We start from the raw sequence: 20,812 nt of genomic DNA, 5'->3' as shown, positions 1-20,812 counted from the left end.
TAATCATCCAAAGTCAAATAAAAAACCAGTAGGAATCACCCTTTCATTCTATACAATCATCATACTTTACTTTTCCACATTCAATTCTCATTATTTTACCCTAACTTATTACTACTACTATTATTATTATTATTAGTTTATTACACTCATTTTTCCCATTCACCTTTTCCAAATTCAACAAAAATACTAACTTTCATTGATAAATTATAATATTATTATTGAAAAAGAGAAGTAGCAGAGAATGTTGAAGTTGATGAATTCTTAATTAAACCTTCAATACTACACTACTTCTCCTTTTTCCTCTTCCCAAAACCCTTTTCTCTCTCTTTCTTTGCCCCCCTTTTTCTCTCTTTTCTATTCTTATTTCCTTAACCCTGTTTTTTTTAGGTGAGAATACTTCTTTTTTTTACATTTGTGCATGTTCAATTTATTTTTTGGTCTCCCAATTTTTTTATCATCATGTTTTTAATTAAAGTTTCGTTTTTTACTATTTTACTTTATTATTATTTTTCTTGGGTGGTATTTGTTGGTTGGGATTTGATGTATTATTGGTTGGTATGAGGTTACAAACCAATTCAATTCAATGTTTCTGTTTTCTGATGTGTAATTGAAGTTTCACTTTTATTATGTATCGGTTTTTTTATCATCTTTCTGCTTTTTAGCTTTGTCTAACAAACTGAATAGAATGTGGTTACTGCTTTTGCTTTGAAAAGAAATTATAACTTTTTTTTTATTCTTGAGTTTCTTTGTTTATCATATGTTTTATGTGGAAAATTTTATATATTTACAATTTTATATGATAGATATTGGATGAGATTGGGGATCCTGTAAATGTTAGGTTTTTTTTTATTTATTTATTAATTATTCAGTTGGTGCTACTACTAATCAAAACTGTTTGCTATGTGCACTTTTTTATGAGTTCAATCAATATATAGTCTTTTAATAAATACTAAGTTCTAACTATATTTATAACTTTAGAAGGTGACCTGGAGGTCATTGTTTTCAAATCCGGGAAACAACCTGTTGGCTGTGAGGGTGAGGTTGCATACATCTACTACAAGGAAGTCTCGTGTACTGAGAATCTCGTGTACTAAGCCACCTTTTTTATAGTCAGTTTTATCAGTTCTTGGGAGTTGCAGTTTTTGGTATACTTGACCACATGTTTATAGCTGTTAGAATGCTTCACTCTTGATTACCTTATTTATATTGTCTTGCTTGTTATTCAGACTTTCGGAACAGATTTAAGATTGTTTGTAGCTTTAGTCTCGGCAAATACTTTGTGTTTGAATTGATGTTGCTTTGTAGATGGTAAAAGAATTTACTTACTAATTGTTTATCATGTTTAGAAAGAAACAAATGAGTGGAATGGCAAAGGAGGAAGAGTCAGGCATTCCTCGTTTGGGTGCATCGTTTTTTACACAAACAACAGAGGATGTGGCTAGAGCTGTCGCTGCTGCCATGAATTCTCCAAGACCATCTGTGATATATTCATCAAAAGATGACTGGGGTGGTAGTCAACTTCAACGGCTGCAAAATCAAGTTACAAAAATGATCAAAGGCTTTTCACGTCCTCCTGAAGTAAAATATACAAATTACAATCCAGAAATCCTGACCAGTCAGAAGCGTCAATGGGCTGCTAATTTTCAGTTGCAGAACATGGTAAAATCTTCTCATTGGATGCACCGGAGTTACATGTCCCTTCAACATTTTCATGTATATACTATAGAGATTCTTAAGCTGCTTGTTACTGTATGGTTTTTGGCGTTTACTGCTCCCTCTTCCCCGCTCTCCCTTTAATAGTTTGGCCCTAGCAATCTACTTAGTTGAACTTTGATTTGTTTACCCTTTAAATGCCCATGGTTCTCTGTGGTTCATGCAAGTGTTAGTTTTTAGGCTATATGACTTTTCTTTTACTCAGTACGCAAACTCAAATTAATATGTCCCTTGGTTTTTCTCATACACTGGTAAACCCTTGTTATTTGAGTTCACAGGACCATAAGTCTTGGAAGGAACCAACACGGCTGTTTGAGAGCATGGTGGTCGTTGGTCTTCATCCTTGCTGTGATGTTCAGGCACTGCAAAGGCAATATGTTGTTAAGAAGTCTGAAGGATCTGGTAAATTGAGAAGTGCACTTGGGTATCAGAATCCATCTCGTATAGAACCCAACATTGAACCTCAGGTTTTGGTCTTTGCTTACAGAGATTGAATTCTTATTGTAATTGTTATTCTTACTGCTTCTGCTACTGCTACCATCACCAATTTTAATTTGATTGCCGCACTATTGCAATGACAACCATATTCAATATTAGTTTAGTCTTCAAATATATCAATATCATGAAAACTGTATACTCAAATTTTTGTCCAGGTCTTATTTGTTTATCCCTCAGAAAAACAGCTGCCTCTTAAAGACAAGGATCTTCTGTCTTTCTGCTTCCCCGGGGGCTTGGAGGTTAGACACATGCTTATTTAATTTTTATATTTTACCCTTTCCTTTTTATATCATTACTTTTATTAATATTATCATCAATTTTATTAAGATAGAGAACGATCATTCACAAATTTAGCACCGGAAAGTTAATTTGACCCCAAAAAATCTGGAAAAGACAGCTTTCTAAGAGGGTTTTTTCAATTTGTTCTTAAGGACACGGGGTCCTTTTAATATATCAATTTTCAAACTTTATCTTCCCTTATTTGTCTGTCTATCTTATGTGGTATTTTCTTTGGTTTTACTTATTTTCATAATTTTTTGAAACCAATGAACATAGTTTGTACCTTTTTGGTATAGCTCAAGAGGCAAAGAGTGGCAGGGGGATAGATCATAGGTGTGAGGCTTGACTCCCATGAAAGCCATAAAGACTAGGAGAATATCACTTGCTTTTGTATGAAAATTAAATAACGTCCATTTAGTTAGATTATTTACTCTGTATCCACTGTCTCAGAAGTATACTATTTGCATTCTGATGAATCACAGTGATCAATATTACTTGTATTTAAACTCTTAGAGTTGATATTGTTTGATGAATCAACTTGTGTTTCCTGTCTTAGATTTATTTAATTTCATGTGAGTAACTTATGTAGAGCTTTTGCTTAGATTTTAATATTTCTTGGTTGTAATTTTAGGTTCATGCTGTTGAGAGAACTCCTTCCATGAGTGAGTTGAACGAAATTCTTTACGGGCAGGTACTTATGCAATATTATGCTTCCAACTATCCAATTTGATTATGCAAATTATTTCCTTGGTTAATACTTATTGTTGCACTACAATATTTCTTCATATCGACCCTTAGTGTTTGACCGATTGTTAACAAACCCTCTGAATTGATATATCCATCTTTGTCAATCTGCTTACTCTATATCTACAACTTTATTGTATATAAACCCAGTATAAGTGAGTTAGGAACTTGGCACTTAAAAAGCATTTTATTCTTGCTTGGTGCTTATTTCTTGGAAATGGTTACATGAAGATGTCATATTGCAGTATCTAGAAATTTAAGACACTATATTATTACTTGTTTTTTCATTTTTGTGATTCCCTATGATAGTCATCATGCTTTTGTGGGTGCCCTTTGCTAGAAACTCATGTTTCATAATCTGATTCTTGAGCTATTTATGCTTTGCTTTCATTAAAGCTTATCTTTCAAGGCTAAGCAACTGCTTGTGTCTTTGATAACAAACAATATGGAGTTGTCATCATGTTTTTTTCGTTGAGTTTTATTAACGACGTCAGACTTCGTTATCAAATTTTCATTATCTTTTGACAAGCAATTTATTTGATAAAGTTGGAGAGATATCTAAGCTTTTAAACACTGACACCCAATGTTATATTTGTATATTGATTACTGCAGGAACTCCTCAAACAAAGTGATCTGTCATTTGTATTTAGGTTGCAGGTAACTGAAGCAATATAATTTTAATTGGTTTCCACTTTCTTAATTTCTTCTCTTTGGAGAGTGTTTAGTAGGCACATTTTAATATGGCCTTAGTGATTATTTAGTCATAGGTTATTCGGGATTAGTATCTACAATTATCTTGTGTACTTACTGCCGCCTGTACTGTTACTATTGTATATAAATACCAGATTTACTTGTGTGCAATCTTCACTCAATTTCCTCAGACCTTCTAATTCAATAGAGAGAAAAGAAAGGGATTAAGGAAATGGCTGATGTATTTCGACTAGAGCTGGTTGTGTTTGTGTTTATTGACCATTTACCTTCTATTCTTTCCATATTTTCCTACCAATGAAACAATGCCTTGAGGACCTATTCACTGCTCATTTGGTTAATGGTCCTTAAGTGTGATAATTAGTAGCTTGACCCTTAGATGTAAGTATCCCTTATTTTAGTTATCATTATACTACTAACAATGTTACTTTTTTTTAATCCTCTTCACAGGGTGCTGATAATTCAACGCTTTATGGGTGTTGTGTCATAGTCGATGAATTAGTGCAAAAGCCCTCTGGACTCCTCTCCCTGATTTCTGATGAGCAGTCGTCGTACTCTTCTTTGAGACGCCATATATTAATCACAAAGAGATGTTACTGCATTCTCTCCAGGCTTCCATTTTTTGAGTTGCACTTTGGTGTATTGAACAGGTAGGTATTTAAAATGATTTTGAGGCCCATACCCTAATGAGGGGTGAGATGAACATATGTTCAATTTCATTGTCATTTTCCAAAGATGGTCCTGTTAGTGTTAACATTTGGTCTGTTCTGTCACATTTATGCACCAAAGCAGAAAGATGTCTGTTAACTATTTCTGATATGTAGAGAGTTTATGGGATTAATCAGTAGTACTTTCTAAAACATCATCATACTAGTATTTGTATGTTTAAGTCGGTTTGGTCACTTACAGAAACTAATATGAGAATGGTCGGAAAAAGCATGTAATAAGCAATGTTTAAAAGACACTTGTGAATGAGCAGATAAACACCCCAGCGTATTAGATGATGCAAATAATATATTGGCTGTGGACAGAGGTATGATGAAGACAGCTTCCTTGGAGTAAAGATGTAGTTTGGGCTTCTGCAGAGAGTAGTGAAGTTAAATTTAGTTTTAGTATTGTGCAAAGGGGAGTAAAACTTCTCCGCCCTTTCATCTGTCTCCATTTCAGTTTACAAATGCTGGTGATTAATTTCACACCTTTTTGGCTCAGCTTTCTCAGATGAAGTAATTGTTATATGGTGGAAAATAGTGAAATACTAATATTTTAATCATTCAATAGTTTTTAGTGTCATAAGAAGGTTAGAGGAAGACATAAGGTAAATTAGGAGAAACCATTAAAAAGACCTCACACTTAATGATTCTATCGTAAATATGGGATTTGGTGTAGTCCAATTGTTGGTTTATACATGTTATCAACCTTCTTTATGGTATATTACATGATGGCATGTTGTTATTTATATGGGCTGAAATTATATCAATTATGCATATTATATGCCTGTGTTATTCTTATGCGTGATAATAAGAACTTGCCTTCTATAGCATGTCAGTGAAAAGTATGATTTTAAGGTTTTTGCTCTTATTGTGGTAATATCTCTGTAGCATCTTCACTCAAGAAAAGCTCGAGCGGTTGACAAAAAATGTTGGAGATTTGAATTTGGAATTTATTGAAGGTGGTGATGAAGAAAAAAGTTCAGAGTGCTTGTTGGTGAATGATAAACCAATAGAAGATAGACTTGATGGAAACCAAAGAATTTCTCAATCAAGCTTAAGAAATTCCTCACCTGAAATCATTCACGATGATGATAATCAGACAGAGCAACAAATGGTTAATGGCAAGCTGCATACATTTGAGGAGAGAGTCAAAGAGGTCAATGTTGTGCCAAATGATCCTGTAACTGAAAGAAAAACTGCCAAAGAAGAATATGGCCCTACAAATTCCAAGGATAATGATTTGTCTGTTGATTCTTTTGTAACAAACAAACAATCAGAAGATAGGCGTTTACCAAATGCTATTTTGCCACTCCTGCGTCATTGTCAGGATGAAAGCTCTGAATCTTCCTTCAGGTACATGACATTGTGATTGTCCTGCAAGATTTAATCAGTATTCATATGACTTCAAGCATTGATAGTAATGGCCTTTAATGGTGACATAGATTTTATTTCTTGTGGTCAGATATGGAAGTACTAATAACAAAAATCAGTATCTGTAAATGAATCTATTGTATGTGTAAATGGTTTCATTTGGTTTACTTTCTGTATTTTTAAAAATATTTTTCTTTCACTTGTTTATTTCCTTACTGTTATATGTGCAAGGTGGGAGGCATAAGTTGTTTTTCTTCTAATCTAAGTGATGTGTCTTAACATATGACCTGATTTATATAGTTTTTTAGGTTCGCTTGAGAATATAAAACATTACAGATTGATTTGTTGTTCCTTTTACTAATTGATACTTCGTTAAATATTATCTGCTTGATGTAGTTTTCAAGGTTCACCTTGTGATGACAGAAGTTTTAGGAGTGATGCTGATGACACTGAGACAGAAGATGCCTCTATCTCTGGACAGGAGGATTTACATGAGGTACATGATATTCTTGAACGGGCCAAGGTTTGTAATTTTAAGTTCTAGAGCTGTTGTTTGGTATTTTGTGATGGTATCTTATGGCTCATGTAATTTTACCTATTCTCAGGCAAATAACTGTGGGCCATTACAAATTATAAGTGAGTATTATCGTTTAGATTGCCCTGCAAGGGGCTCGGCACTTAGTTTTCATCCTTTGGAGCATCTGCACCCCTTGGAGTATCGTAGACCAGATGAGGCAGTTCTACATCTCGCTGGTACAACGGTTGATTCTAAATCTTGCAGTAAAGGTCTGGAATTAGCTCAGGTACGTTTTGTAACAATTTTGATTGGATTAAATTTCTTTGATTCTACTTCAGATTTAGGTTGAGCTTTCAGGAAGAATCATTTTTCATAGTCATATGGTTATGATTTTCTGGGTTGTCCACAGCACTTCATTGATTTTGTTCTTCTCAGGCATATAACTCTCTTCTAACCGAGGAGGAGGCAACTGCATTATCTATATGGGCTGTGGCATGCATATGTGGTACCTTGAGACTTGAACATGTAGGTTGTGTTTTGGCCTATAATTTAGTGAAACTATTGTTGTTTTGATGTATATAATATATTATTAATGTCCTGCATGCTTTACATGTGAGACATCTGACATTTTTAATGGAATTTTCGACTGCATTGTTTTAAGATCGAGCCTATGTTGGGTGACTCATTATGTTTTTAATTGGATTGTTTAATTGCGGTTTTTTTGGGGGAGAGGGATCTTCTCCCAACTCTCGCTCCAGTGCTGCCCCTCTTACAATTTATTTACGTGCTAGTCTACAAATACTGAAATCTTGTACTTGAGCACATCCTTTTTTATAAAGCGACACTTGTTATTTGTATAGATTTATCACTTTTATGTACGATTTCTTCTATATTTAAAGCGAAGATCTGATACTAATCACTTTTATGTAGTGAGCCAGGAATTTTACATTCTCATAATGCTTGTCTAGGAGTTTTAAAACTACTTGTTAGGTTCAATGATTGTGCATTTGTTGTGCAGGTGTTAACATTCTTCGCAGCGGCTCTGCTGGAGAAGCAGATAGTTGTTGTCTGTTCTAATTTGGTATGTCTTGTTCTTCAAACCAAGTTAGTAATGATATTGTGAAGAATTTAATCTTCCCAATTCAGTTGTTATATTGATGCATGTGCTATTTTGTCTGAGTCACTGGTTATGCATGATTTTGTCCTCCAGACTAAAGTTGATTGTCTATTAGGAATAGTGGTAGGTATATTTTATTTTGGTTTCTTGCTCTTGGCCTATTAGGATTTAGGAATGGTGGTTCATGTATTTTAACTATTTACAGATCTTGCAAGAGTCTGATCCTCTAGTTTTATGAATTATCCCTGCACAATGAAATGTGAAATGACTATACTGTTCTTGAGATCCGATATTTGATTGCTGATATAGAGACATTAATTACTCGAAATTAGCATCCCTCTTGCATTATTGATATTTCATCATAGTTCTTGACGGAAACATATTACTTCTTTCATGGCCAGGGAATTCTATCTGCTTCAGTTTTATCCATTATTCCACTGATCAGGCCCTACAGATGGCAAAGCCTGCTAATGCCGGTTTGATTTCTTTCTCTTTTCAGAGTTGAAATGAATATTGATTTATGTATTATACATTATTAATTTCTCTTTTTACACCCTAGAGTATTTGATAAGAATATGGTATTCCAGGTTTTACCAAATGATATGCTTGAGTTTTTGGATGCACCTGTCCCATACATAGTGAGTATTCTGTTCTTTCTTTTACTATTTAGGATAGTATCTGCTCGAAGTCGGGCTGCGTTGTTTTTCTTGACATATACTTGTTCTATTAAATCCATGCAAGTGGCCCTTGCACTTGTTCAATTATTACACAGATAAGCATATTGAATAATATATTGCTTTTGGAGCTTGTAAAATGCCATCTTACAAGAATTGGAACATAAATAGAATTGTTAAGGGAATACGGGGTTTTAAATTAGTTTTCAACTTTCTTATCTTTCCCTTTTCTATTGATGATACCATCTCTAACATCCGAAGTGGTTACAAAATTATTCTCTAGGTTGGTATCAGGAACAAGACAAATGAGGTTCAATCAAAGTTAACTAATGCTGTTCTGGTCGATGCAAATAGAAACCAGGTGTGTGATTTGTTTTTCTGCAGTTTTCCAATGACAACGAAAAGCAAATATTAAATGAAGGAAAACTTTATTTTGCACATTGTTAATCTGTTCTGGTGTACGGTTATTACTAGCTTATTGCTTATGTTTAATGCATTAACTTTGCATATCCTCTCTGAGAATATCTAGTGGATATTTCAATTTTGAGAGAATATCTCATATATTATCACGAGTATATCTTAGATTAGTTTAGCATAGCTTATAAATTCTTAGGATTGAGATTACATATCTTCTTATCTTTTATGATATGTTTCTGTATCTAATTAGGAGTCTAATATTAGGTATAAATCGGGTTAATGTCATGCCTTTTGTACTATTTTGAGCAATCCCTTTTTCTCCTCTTGTACCTAAACGCTATAATTCCAACACCTATGTTCCTTTAAATAAATTTGTTATCATATTGTCGTCTCTGTTAAAGAATTTTTTCCCTAATTTGGTAAGAAAGTGCTAGTTTACTCAATGTTAATGTATGGTAATAGCATATTTTCCTTCACTCGTGGTATGGTAGGTTGAGGCAATATTCAATTTTAGTAATTTGATTTTACAATATAAGTTTTGAGTAGTTTGTCAAACGAGAGGAAACAACAAAAAAAGTCCTTTTCCCAAAGTAGGTAATTACGTCCTATACCAATATCTAACCCAACAACAAAAAAATCAATTAGATTTATGACGCTAGGGTTAAGGTTATGATAAGATTTGTTAGAGTAACTAGTGATTAATGTGTATAGCCTAACTATGGAATACATAGTTTATAATCTTTCCCTTCACATGCTTAGCCAACTTAAATTAGTTAGATTAATTTCGTGATAGTTTTCATGACCAAGTATATATACACTAGAGTCTCCTTTGTAATCAAACAGATTATTCAGTAACAAAGAGCACTTTCTTCTCTCTGTTTAGTATCTCTACTTTCTTATAGGATGAAGGTTAACTAACTAGATAAGTTAACTTCTAATGATTTATTGTAGGTTTGCAGACCGCAGAAACGGCTTTCTTCCAGTCGGCTTTATTAAGTTTTTATATGATTCTTGGACTAGCAACAAATTGTATTTTTTTTAAACACGCGGTTTCTTATGAAAGTTCTGTTTTGTGCAATAGGTGAAGTCACCAACGATACCACCTCTACCGAGACACAAAGAGCTAATCTCTTCTTTGCGTCCTTATCATACTACTCTCGTGGGAGAAAGTTACTTGGGTAGGAGAAGACCAGTGTATCAATGCACAGAAGTGCAGGTGTGCCTCCTTATTTCTCTCCGGTTTTGGTCAATTTGTAGTATCTTGAATATTTGAGATGTTAGTCATGCTTGCATGTAATGTTTGTTGAGGTATATAAGAGCCTTTTTTTATTCAATTTCCTAATGTTTCCTTAACATATTTTCCATTGAAAAATTTCAAGTAATTTGGCGTAGACGCGTAACAATATTTACATGTCGCTATATTTTGTAACATTCTCGTGTTTCGTTTTTGTTTTTCCACAGGTCAAAGCTGCCAAAGGGTTCTTGTCGGTGTTAAGATCTTACATGGATTCCCTTTGCTGTAACATCCGTTCTCATACAATAACCAATGTACAATCCAATGACGACAAGGTCTGTATTTTTGTCTCAACAGCAAATTGATTTAGACATTTAATGTGATAGCTAATGCATTCTTTTCATTGGTTTCTAAGTTTTTACTTCTCTGGAAATAAGGATTTAATCTAGGACCAGCTTGGAATTCATATTCAGAAATTAAAGGGAACCATATTTTTTGGATAGTAATCACTGTTATGGAGTGGTTAGTTGTTGGTGGTTGATTTATAATTCTTCCCTTAGTCAAAGAAACCGCATTAGTTCTTCGGAGGGAAATAGGTTCTAGTAATCCAATTGCAACATCTTATTTTGCTTAGAAAATTTTATTGACAATATTTTCAAGTTCAGAGCTATGATCAAACCCAAGTAGTTGAATATCTCTTATGCTAAACCTTTTCCACCTCTCAGATGTCTCTTTATTAAGCAAATTAAATCCGGCTTTGCCTTTTGCTCAAGTGGTGAGTAATGGAAGGTAGATGACATAATCTTAGGTTCAACTATAAAAATATATAAAAAGTAACTTGAAGATTATGTGAATTTAAAAATTATAACCGAAAAGCATGCATATGAGCGTGCCATCATGTGTGAACATCGACTTGCACATTTGAAACAGTATATTCTTGTTATGGTTTTGATGGTCTAACTTGACGGCTTGTGCGCCTTTCAGGTCTCCTTGCTTTTGAAGGAGAGTTTAATCGACTCATTTCCTTATCGCGATCGACCTTTCATGAAGGTTTGGTTTTTGAACACTTGCATTATAATTTATGCAAATTATGTAAAACTAAGTTCTCTTTGATTTGCTTTTGGGTTTTAAATCATATGAACTGCAAGCTATTTCTGATATCCTACTAGTTGAGCCTAATTCTGAAATTTTTGTTACTATGTAAATATAATGCAAAAAAAAAAATTCCATTTTCTTGGAATCACAATAGTGAATAGGGCACTGTTAAGCAGTTTCTTGCTGCAAAAGCTTATGAAAATAAGCACTTTGTAGCTTATTTTAAAAAATTATTGAATAAGCTCTAAATGAAGTTGTTTACAAAAAAATCTGCTCTGAATATATTAATTATTTGATGTATGTTCTTGTGTCAGTGTGCTGAAACAGTTTAAGCTTGCTATGTCTTATTTGTATTGTTGAATGATAAACTTTGTATCTTCATATTACTGTTCTCTTATTCAGATTACTAATGCAGATTGCTTCTCCTTTGTTTCAGCATTTGGTGGATACACAGCTTTTCTCTGTGCATACAGATCTTGTCCTCTCTTTTTTCCAAAAGGAATAAAGTTTGGGAATATTGCAATCTAGCAAAGCTTGAACACAAGTTCGGTATTGGTATTGGTATAAAAAGGTGGTCCAGTGCACAAGGTTCCTACTTAGTAGGGTCTGGAGAGGATAGATATATGCAGCGTCTTGCAAGTGAAGAAACTGTTTCCAGGATTTGAATTCGTGATCACATGATCAGTATTGTATAAGTTCCTTAAATTATGTAGGTGCAAAAATTTTGTCCCCTTGACATGTAAATATTCAGTTAAAATGATATTATTTAATCTTAATGATAGAGTTTCATAAAGGACAAGTTTTTCTTACACCAAAAGTTAAAATGTGTGACAACATTTGATAACCAAAATATTATGTTTTATTTCTTTCCATACTCATCATGTTTTTTTATTGATTCCGGAAGGGATTTGATTGGCCAATAATGTGACCAACATCCATAAATCAATTTTCATAGAATAATAAGAAAAGTCATTGTTTTTGTGCATGTTATTTTACCTCTTACACTATCAGTATATACATTTTCTCTCTCACTGTGGCTATTACATAAATAGAAACATAATTGGTGTCCATTAATATTTGAGACAATATAATTCTTAAATATGCTAATGTTTTAAGTAACTTGGTCGATATTGTGGACCTTTGGTAAGTAATTTTGGACATGACATGCTTAAAGCAATGTGCTTTACAAATAATGGAACAAATACAAATGTTTGATACAATAGATTTTCTTTTTCTTTACATTCTCTTAAATCATGGTTAAAGACTTTAACATGATTCTCTTCCAACATATTATTTGTAGATAAAACTCATTTTGCTCTATACTTTTCTATACACCATAAATAATGTAAAAATAATTTCATACAATCAATTATATGCATGCATTCAATTTTGAAAGTTTTGAAAATTTGAAATCGACAAAGGCTAGTATTTGTTTACACAAATGCTAGCAACTAAACGAAAATAGAGTAATACTTCATCTCAGGCATACTTTTTATTTTATATATGTATTTTTCTCTATCTACATGGTTGCTTGATTTTAATCAATGCGTTTTTAAATATTTAATCCATCTATTTGATTTCCATAATAATCATTAACTTCAATGAAAAAATACTAAGAAGAGAGATTAAATATTTAAAAAAAAATAAAGACTAAAATCAGTCAAAATTTTCCAATAATTATGGGTTATGATGTTTATAATCAATAAAAGATACATAAAATGCAACCAAACAACATAAATAAAAGATATATATCAAATTCATATTTTATTTTTCTTAGAAGATACATAAAATAGTAATACAGGGCCCGTCACTAAAGAACCCACACGAGCACCCTCCTGCAAAACTTGCAGTGCAAGAATAGGTACACAGAATTTAATGCAACCAAACAACATAAATATATCATATCACCCCAACTATATCCTTATGATTTTACTTATATACCCTTTTGTTTCTTTATTATTGCTTTTCTTAGCCATCTTTTATTCACATTTTTGTGTGCTTATACCACTAGATAGATGAACTAACATGTGCTTCCCATACTTTCTTATTGTTTTATTAAGAAGAAGTAAAAAAGATGGTTAAGCATGTGGGAACTTTTATTTTAATATGGATCAGGAGAAAGTGTAATGCATGCACCAATATTTTCTGAAATTAATGGATAACAGGTACACAAAGGGAGCTTCAATCATTTTCTGAAATTGATATTAAAGATATACGATAGGTTATTTTGGAAGATGATAGTTGGTTAGAAAGTAAAGAATTAATAAGGTAAAATATCATCTTCCAAAATAACCTATCATATATCTTTAATAATTGAAAAAGGTAAAATTGTAATAAGAAATGGTGAATTTGTAAGTTTTGGTTGGTGGGTTGTTCTTTGTTCCAACGTGAATGTTAACATATGAAAAGGTTAATAACCAATTCTTTAGGCACAACAATTATTCATATATGCTATTTAATGTTAGTCATTCTCTATAATCTTATTTCTCATTCATCATCAGATCAAAAATCCCTCATGAATCTTGGAACTTTGATCATCTTAAATCGAATGAGACTATTTTCCAGTACTAGAAAGGTAAGTGAGACAAAAAACAAAGAAAATAATATATGCGGTTATACTTATATCCTTATATTTATCATGACAAGACAAATTTATTCTTAAAATAAAGAAAAAAACTATACTCACCTCTCCATTAGTATTACCACCTAAAATCATATATACTAATAGATATGTATCTTATCACATATATACTAATAGATATGTATCTTATCACATTTTATTTGAGTTATAACTATATACTTATATTCCTTAGTTTTGTACATGTTAATGATGGATTGGCTTTTATATAAAATTAATATATATGAACGATAAATAGTTAATATAAGAATAAGGGAAGTGATCCATTTCTGTAAGTTTTTTAAACTTATTCCACATCTCGATCATCAATTTTAGAGAAATTCAATGATTTGAATTAATAAATATATTTAAACAATTACATTTCCCTAGAATTGATGGCTAAAATATAGAGCTTGGAGTAAGGTAAAAAAACTTTTATCCATACATACATTTCATCCTTTACCTTACAATTTCACTTGAGGTGTTATAGAGATATTTACATGATTTATTAGATCAGTTCTTTAATATTGGTCACTTTTATATTATTATTATGAGAAAAGATATATACACTAATAATATAAGAAATCTTTATATTATCATTATATCATTATTTATCCACTTTTAATTATCATTATTTTTTGTTATGATATTTAATATTTATTATTAATGCATAAATATTATACTCTAATATTCTAGCAATATACATAGATAAGTTAAATAAGGTAAAGATATAATTATATTTATGGTGAGAGACAAGAGTTGTGAGAGAGACAGCTTAGGTGGTGCAGTAGCAACAGAGAGGTTCAGAGTGCAGACACTGCAGAGAGAGAGAGAGAGAGAGAGAGAGAGAGAGAGAGAGAGAGAGAGAGTGAGAAAGTGCATCACCAACATGCAGAGCTCTATGTTCAGAACCATTTGTTTATTATTATAGCCACCTACATAAGATTCTCTAACCAAATAAATATACCTACTCCATTTTCACACCACTCTTATTTTTCAACTTCATTCCTAGCTTGTGATGATGAATGGAAGCAACACTAGCAACATAAGGTATCCATTTACTCAATCACAGTGGCAAGAACTTGAGCATCAAGCTCTTATATATAAGTATATGGCTTCAGGTGTATCCATTCCACCTCATCTTATTTTCACTATCAAAAGGACCTTTTTGGATTCTCCTATCTCTTCAAGCCTTATGCATCCTCATCACTGTAACCCCTCTTCTCTCTTTCTTTATATGTGCTTTTTTATACAACCATAAACATTGCAGATTCATGAATATATATGTATGTTAACTTAGGTAGTAAGGTATAAAGTATTATTCTATGTAAATGTAGAAAATATAATTTGCAAATAGAAAAATGTTTTTTTGAAAATTATAGTAGGGACCCTTTACTTTTTTGTTTGTGTTTTTTATATAAATCAAACAATCATATACATCTATTTGGAGTTAGAGATTTAAAAGTCAAGATGTTGAAATTTTAGATGTAATTTTCAATACACAATTTATGTTTAGATTCCAAAGATGTTTTCATGACACTAGTTAGTTAAGATAACATTACATATAAACTTGTCTTTAAATAAAACTTCTTATATATATATATATATATATATATACACACACACACACTTATATACTCATTTTTGACAAGGAAGAACATGGTTGTGATTGTGTGCAGCAGGGTGGAACTATCTGCAAATGGGTGTTGGAAGAAAAATAGACCCAGAACCAGGTAGATGCAGAAGAACAGATGGTAAGAAATGGAGGTGCTCAAAAGAAGCATATCCAGATTCTAAGTACTGTGAAAGACACATGCATAGAGGCAAAAACCGTTCAAGAAAGCCTGTGGAACTTTTAAAAACACCAACAAATATTACATCAAACACTACAAATGATAATAACTCTGCATTAACCTCATCAACTACTCATTCTCTCTTGCATCAAACATCTTCTGTTTCCTCTAATACACACCATCATCCTTATTCTCTCTATAATCACCAACCATCAAGGTCTTCTAGTATTGGTTTCTCATTTGAAGATAATAGTTCAAATGCTCCAAGTTTTCTTGGCACTGGCTCTTGTTCTCAGACTAATACTGATAGCAGGTTTTTTCTTGAAACTTAACTTGTTCATAGTGCTTAATTGAGTATAATTTTATTTGTAGAATAAACTTGGATACTTTTTAGTGTTGAGTATATCTTTTATTATGGTAAAGTATAATGTTTTGTATTATAAGTTTATAACTTTGGAGATGCATTCAATGGAAAGGGGTGTGTTTAGTTTCTCTATATAAAGTTGTTATTTTTTGAATTCTTAACTAATGTCCTATTTAGCATGGCCCCTTTAAAGAATAAGTAGTTTGTGCAATGTAGTAGTTTTGGTAGTTTTACAATTGCGATCATGTACGACCGATTTTATTCGACTCGATGCAAATGCGACCACAATTTAAAACATTGATTTTGTGTTATAAATCGAAGTTATCTTGAAGTTACATGTTCACAAAACATATTTTGCTTGTAGTCTTTTGTGACAATAATTCACTTTGTTCTTCTTTCCTTTCTTAAAAAAAGGACTAGATATGTTTATGGATTGAAAGAAGAGGTGGATGAGCATGCATTCTTTACAGAACAAACTGGTACAATGAGAAGCTTCTCTACTTCATCAATGGATGATTCTTGGCAACTAACACCATTGACAATGAGTTCTTCATCTTCTTCAAAACAGAGAAGCTGCAATGGTTTATCCAATGACTACCCTTACTTGCAACTTCAAAGCCTCAGTGATGATTCAAAACAGGTTGAAAATCAAGATCATGGTTGCTACAATATACGAGGTAGTAGTGCTAGTGATATCAAACATGAACCTCAGAAAACTGTTCATCGTTTCTTTGATGAATGGCCTCATAAAAGTAGTAGAGGATCATGGCTTGATTTGGATCATAAATCATCCACAACACAATTATCAATTTCAATTCCTACTTCTGCTCATGATTTCCCAAACTTCAGTTCCAGAACTCATCATGGTAATTGAACTTCCACACAGCTTTACTTTTCATTTCACTTAATTGTTTTCGGTACTACGAAGGTATCCTTCACCCCGCTAAGGAATTAATCCTTTTCGGCATGTGTTGCTACTCTCCCATCAAATGTTGCTCTCAGGAATTGAACTCTGAACCTTCCGATTTTTATGAGATAGTGGGAGCTTATACGACTAGATCAACATCTTTTTGGTGATTTTACTTAATATAATTGGGCTAATGTTTTCTATATAACATGCATTGTACATTAAATTTGCATAAAAATAATATTTTACAATAAATTTGTACACTTTTTTGTTCCATTAAGAAAAAGAGAATTTTTTTGTGAGATTCTCATTTATTTATAAAAAAAGTTGTATAAATATGTTGTATTATAGCTTTGATTATTCTATTTCTTAACTTGTTGCATATTGTTTTTTTTTTTTTTTGCAGATGGTTGAGCTAAGCTTTGAATGATGGGTCCCATAAGAGTGAAACAAAGGGCAATAATGCACTTACATGGTGGGTTTCACCTGTTCAGATTCTGTGAGGTCTTGCTTTAACTGTTCGTAAGTTTTGTTTGTTTTCATGTGTGATAAAAGCCTTTGAATAACACTCATATTCTGTCTTATATGTTGTCCTGAGTTTGTATAAATGAGACTAAAACATTAATAATAATGAATGTTTAAAAATTATAATTGACATAACAAGTTTTTTATCGACCCAGGATAATATGAGACATAATCTAAGATAATATCGGTTGAAATGAATTTATATCTATGTGGAGAGATCCAATGTCTAATCAATATTGCTGAATGAAAATGCTTTATTAGTTTCAGTTATTTTTTCATCAAAAACATTCTGAACAACTGGAACACACGTGTATAGACACTGAATATTGATTAGAATGTTTGTGGGTACCAGAGTTTCTCTTATTTTAGAATTATGTTTTTATGTGTAATGATTAATGAACAACTTTTGTGGTCCATTTCTATTTTCTGATATATTTTTATGTATGAAATATGTGTAAATAAAAAATAAAAGAAATTAAGAATGTGAGAAGTGGAAATGCTTTTATTTATTTTGTAAAAAATGACAAATTTTGATGTCTAATAATAAGCTTCATATTTTAAGTAAAATTTGTGTATAATATGCAGAAGTGTTCTATGTATTATATTATAAAGATTTATAGAGAGTCAATATATTATTTATCATTCTTATATAATTTAAATGTAACAATAACAAAGTCTTAATCTCACTAGGTGAAGTTGACTATTTGAATCAAACGATGCTATATTACTATATATACATGATCATGTTCATATTTAAGAAAGTTAGAAGAAGCAAAAACTTTGTATCTGCAAATGTCAAGAGTATAAGCATGATCCAAATTTCAAGACTCCAAAATCTGTCTATGTTGAAGGACAAGCACATATAAGAAATGCACAGAAAAAATGGAAATGAAATCCTAGCTTCTAGTATTGATCAGCATTTAAGAAACAATGCCTCCGGGTAAATAGGTCGGGTAAATGGATCGAACAATGCAATGTTGTTGGTAACCTTGGTTTATTGCATTAGAATTCCACATTTGCAACACAAAACAATACAAATACAATAAACTTGAGTCTGTTCCAGATTGAGTCACTTCACTTCACTTCATAGACAAAGGGTGCATGAAAAACTAAGATGTTGGAAATTAAACTCTTATAAGGGATTAGATTTAGGGTATTTGAATTTAGAATGTGTGATCCACACAATGCATTCTATTTTGTTTTCTCTTTCGACCACCTACATTAACATGCAAAATAATATAAATTACAACATAAGATGTTTGGTTTTTTTTTTCTGTTGTTGCATCTTCTTCTTATCTCTGCTAATAAATTGACATCAAATAATATAATTTTATTTTTATGATTTTTCTATTTAATTAAATAATATATTTTAATTGGTCTAGAGACATAGAACCGAGACATTGAGATCTACCTTTATATTTTCCGGTTATTAATATCTCTATCACGCATAAACCAAGTCTCTCTAACATAATGATTCTCCTGATTATTTTTCTAATCATTCTCCTCTACATCAAAATTAAACCATTCATTAAATCATCATTATGAAGGCCATTCCTAATCATTCTCTTATCCCCAGCAACAAAATCTTCATGATTTTTTCAAGGCAATGCCATTCTCAGCCCTTGAGCCTTCCACGTCATTATATTCCAAGTATAAATGAAGAAGTCTTACGTTGCGCAAAAGTGGATGAGTTAAATAACATATAAATAAATGGACTCATAAACCTGATATTTTAAAGTTTTGGATCAAAATGTAATGTCAAACTTACTTGTATGCTTCTTTCAAACTCATGGATAAAGATCTCATAACATATCATTTCCTATAAGGGTAGAGGACTAGGAAGAGAAATTTCTATCACCCCTTAAGTTTATTATTACTTTTAAGGGAAACTATGCAAGTTATTATAACTAACACATTCTATCTAGTTTTAAAAAGAACATTGATATCCTTTATTTTATATATTTAGTTATATTTGGACTCGTTATTTCCTCCAATGCTTTTAAAAACTCACTTAAGTTTATAGCATTTTCGGTAAGGATAAAGAAATGAGAAGAAGAAAAAAAAACTCCTTGATTTTAAAAGGATTTTTTTTGTCATATGAAATATGATGAGTAAAACATAAAATACAAAACAGATAAAGTCATTATTATTTTTAAAAATAGAAGACATGTGTAATCAATATCCTATTTATGAGTAGTGATAAGGAATATGTATGATGAGCTGAATAATAAGATGAGAACATAAGATGAGGTATTAGAAGATTTTTCTAATCACGAGATTACACAAATGGTCAACATTGATCACTTTTTTATTTATATTGGTTTTGGACATGTTTATTGAGCATATCCAAGAACCGGCGACACAATATATTCGTTTGCGAATATCATTATCGTAGTGGAAGATCAGAAAGATGATACCAATATTTAATTCTTTAATTTTTTATAAGCAAAGAGAATAAGTAAAGTATCAATAAGATAATAAACTTTATATAGCAATTGTAGGAATATTGCGTTGAATGAGCGAACACACTAAACATCATGAAATTAGAAACGAATGTATTAAAGAAAAAGTCGAAGTAACTCATATTTTAGAAAAGACTGTAGAATATTGATGGTTTGAATAAGTATTAAAGAGATAGTACTAACATGCAAGTTGGAGTATAAAACTATAAACAATGTCAAAACAAATATAAGATGGAGATAATGGTATTCACAATAACTTGCTACATTATAGATTTTCAATTAACAATTATTGCTTTAAGTGAATATTTAGTGGATTGTTTGATTAGTAACTCAAATAATCAAGATTGTATTATAATAAGAAAAATAGTTGTGATTGACCTTCCACTTACGAATGTAAATTTATTCAGTAATGATTATTTCATGTAATGATTTCAAAATTACTAAAAGCTAATGTCATAGTCAATTTAACAATTTATACAATAAAGCTCTATGTCTAATAGTTCATGCATGCAAAGTTGAGTTAAATGCAACACAACAACTGTATTAGCCGTCAATATCTTGATCTATACTAACACTTTATTATTTCATTTATGCCTAGTAGTCTAGATTAACATAATTAAGTTATATGAATCGTCAAGCACACCTCTATTTCTAGTAGTCCATGTCTTGTAGTTGGAGAGTTATAAAATTACAAGATTAGTTTTATATCTAGATACTAATAAAGTAAAATGCATGAGATAACAAGTAATACAAGTGTATGTCTAGAAAATGTATCAAATGTTGAGTTATGCAAGTAAGAGACTCAACATTTTATTCAATAATGATGGAATAAGATGATCAAACTTAAAGCAAATACAAGAACTCAAAGATAAGCAAATACAAGAACTCAAAGATAATCAACACTTCATAAATTAATAAATGAGTGAATGTGTATACATAAAGCTTGTGTTACATTCAATCCCAACAATGGAGTACTTAGCTACTCATGTCCATACAATTTAAGAAAGATATGGATAATACAAAACTCATGGGTGGTAGAACCACTCACAAATAAGCATAGATTAACT

At 31.6% G+C, this 20,812-nt stretch overlaps 2 protein-coding genes across 9 annotated transcripts; both read left to right on the top strand.

The window, feature by feature from the left end:
- Nucleotides 218-17,844, top strand: LOC109328239. 6 transcript variants are annotated; one of them, XM_019561609.1, is made up of 19 exons: nucleotides 218-387; nucleotides 1,347-1,659; nucleotides 1,992-2,180; nucleotides 2,367-2,450; nucleotides 3,122-3,181; nucleotides 3,847-3,891; nucleotides 4,393-4,592; nucleotides 5,541-6,005; nucleotides 6,420-6,546; nucleotides 6,629-6,826; nucleotides 6,976-7,065; nucleotides 7,559-7,621; nucleotides 8,059-8,133; nucleotides 8,245-8,295; nucleotides 8,615-8,692; nucleotides 9,830-9,964; nucleotides 10,210-10,317; nucleotides 10,967-11,032; nucleotides 11,514-11,828. In XM_019561609.1, the coding sequence occupies exons 2-19, from the start codon at nucleotides 1,357-1,359 to the stop codon at nucleotides 11,580-11,582; spliced, it is 2,406 nt and encodes an 801-aa protein (XP_019417154.1). In that variant the 5' UTR covers nucleotides 218-387; nucleotides 1,347-1,356; the 3' UTR covers nucleotides 11,583-11,828. The 6 variants fall into 6 exon arrangements, with proteins under 6 accessions (XP_019417154.1, XP_019417157.1, XP_019417156.1 ...); XM_019561608.1 differs by lacking the exon at nucleotides 218-387 and adding an exon at nucleotides 17,832-17,844 and having other exon boundaries at nucleotides 1,028-1,659; nucleotides 11,514-11,583; XM_019561612.1 differs by lacking the exon at nucleotides 218-387 and having other exon boundaries at nucleotides 1,025-1,659; nucleotides 6,447-6,519; nucleotides 11,514-11,831.
- Nucleotides 14,559-17,711, top strand: LOC109328240 (growth-regulating factor 1-like). 3 transcript variants are annotated; one of them, XM_019561615.1, is made up of 4 exons: nucleotides 14,559-14,905; nucleotides 15,374-15,800; nucleotides 16,272-16,717; nucleotides 17,165-17,711. In XM_019561615.1, exons 1-4 carry the CDS (start codon nucleotides 14,713-14,715, stop codon nucleotides 17,170-17,172), a joined length of 1,074 nt encoding a protein of 357 aa, XP_019417160.1. In that variant the 5' UTR covers nucleotides 14,559-14,712; the 3' UTR covers nucleotides 17,173-17,711. The 3 variants fall into 3 exon arrangements, with proteins under 3 accessions (XP_019417160.1, XP_019417159.1, XP_019417158.1); XM_019561614.1 differs by having other exon boundaries at nucleotides 14,564-14,905; nucleotides 15,377-15,800; nucleotides 16,266-16,717; XM_019561613.1 differs by having other exon boundaries at nucleotides 14,564-14,905; nucleotides 16,266-16,717.

This window comes from Lupinus angustifolius, chromosome LG15, assembly GCF_001865875.1.
Source record: "Lupinus angustifolius cultivar Tanjil chromosome LG15, LupAngTanjil_v1.0, whole genome shotgun sequence".
Taxonomy (NCBI): domain Eukaryota; kingdom Viridiplantae; phylum Streptophyta; class Magnoliopsida; order Fabales; family Fabaceae; genus Lupinus; species Lupinus angustifolius.
The sequence above is the reverse complement of the archived record's forward strand: the minus strand, read 5'-3'. Positions and strand labels throughout refer to the sequence as shown.

Excerpts from the sequence above, each read along its gene's own strand:
- LOC109328240 (XM_019561613.1), top strand. The coding sequence starts at position 14,713 with ATGATGAATGGAAGCAACACTAGCAACATAAGGTATCCATTTACTCAA. Across the intron at positions 14,906-15,373 it reads CCTTATGCATCCTCATCACT|CAGGGTGGAACTATCTGCAA; the intron begins GTAACCCCTCTT and ends GATTGTGTGCAG. Across the intron at positions 15,801-16,265 it reads CAGACTAATACTGATAGCAG|GACTAGATATGTTTATGGAT; the intron begins GTTTTTTCTTGA and ends TCTTAAAAAAAG.
- LOC109328239 (XM_019561608.1), top strand. The coding sequence starts at position 1,339 with ATGTTTAGAAAGAAACAAATGAGTGGAATGGCAAAGGAGGAAGAGTCA. Across the intron at positions 2,181-2,366 it reads AACCCAACATTGAACCTCAG|GTCTTATTTGTTTATCCCTC; the intron begins GTTTTGGTCTTT and ends ATTTTTGTCCAG. Across the intron at positions 8,296-8,614 it reads ATGCACCTGTCCCATACATA|GTTGGTATCAGGAACAAGAC; the intron begins GTGAGTATTCTG and ends ATTATTCTCTAG.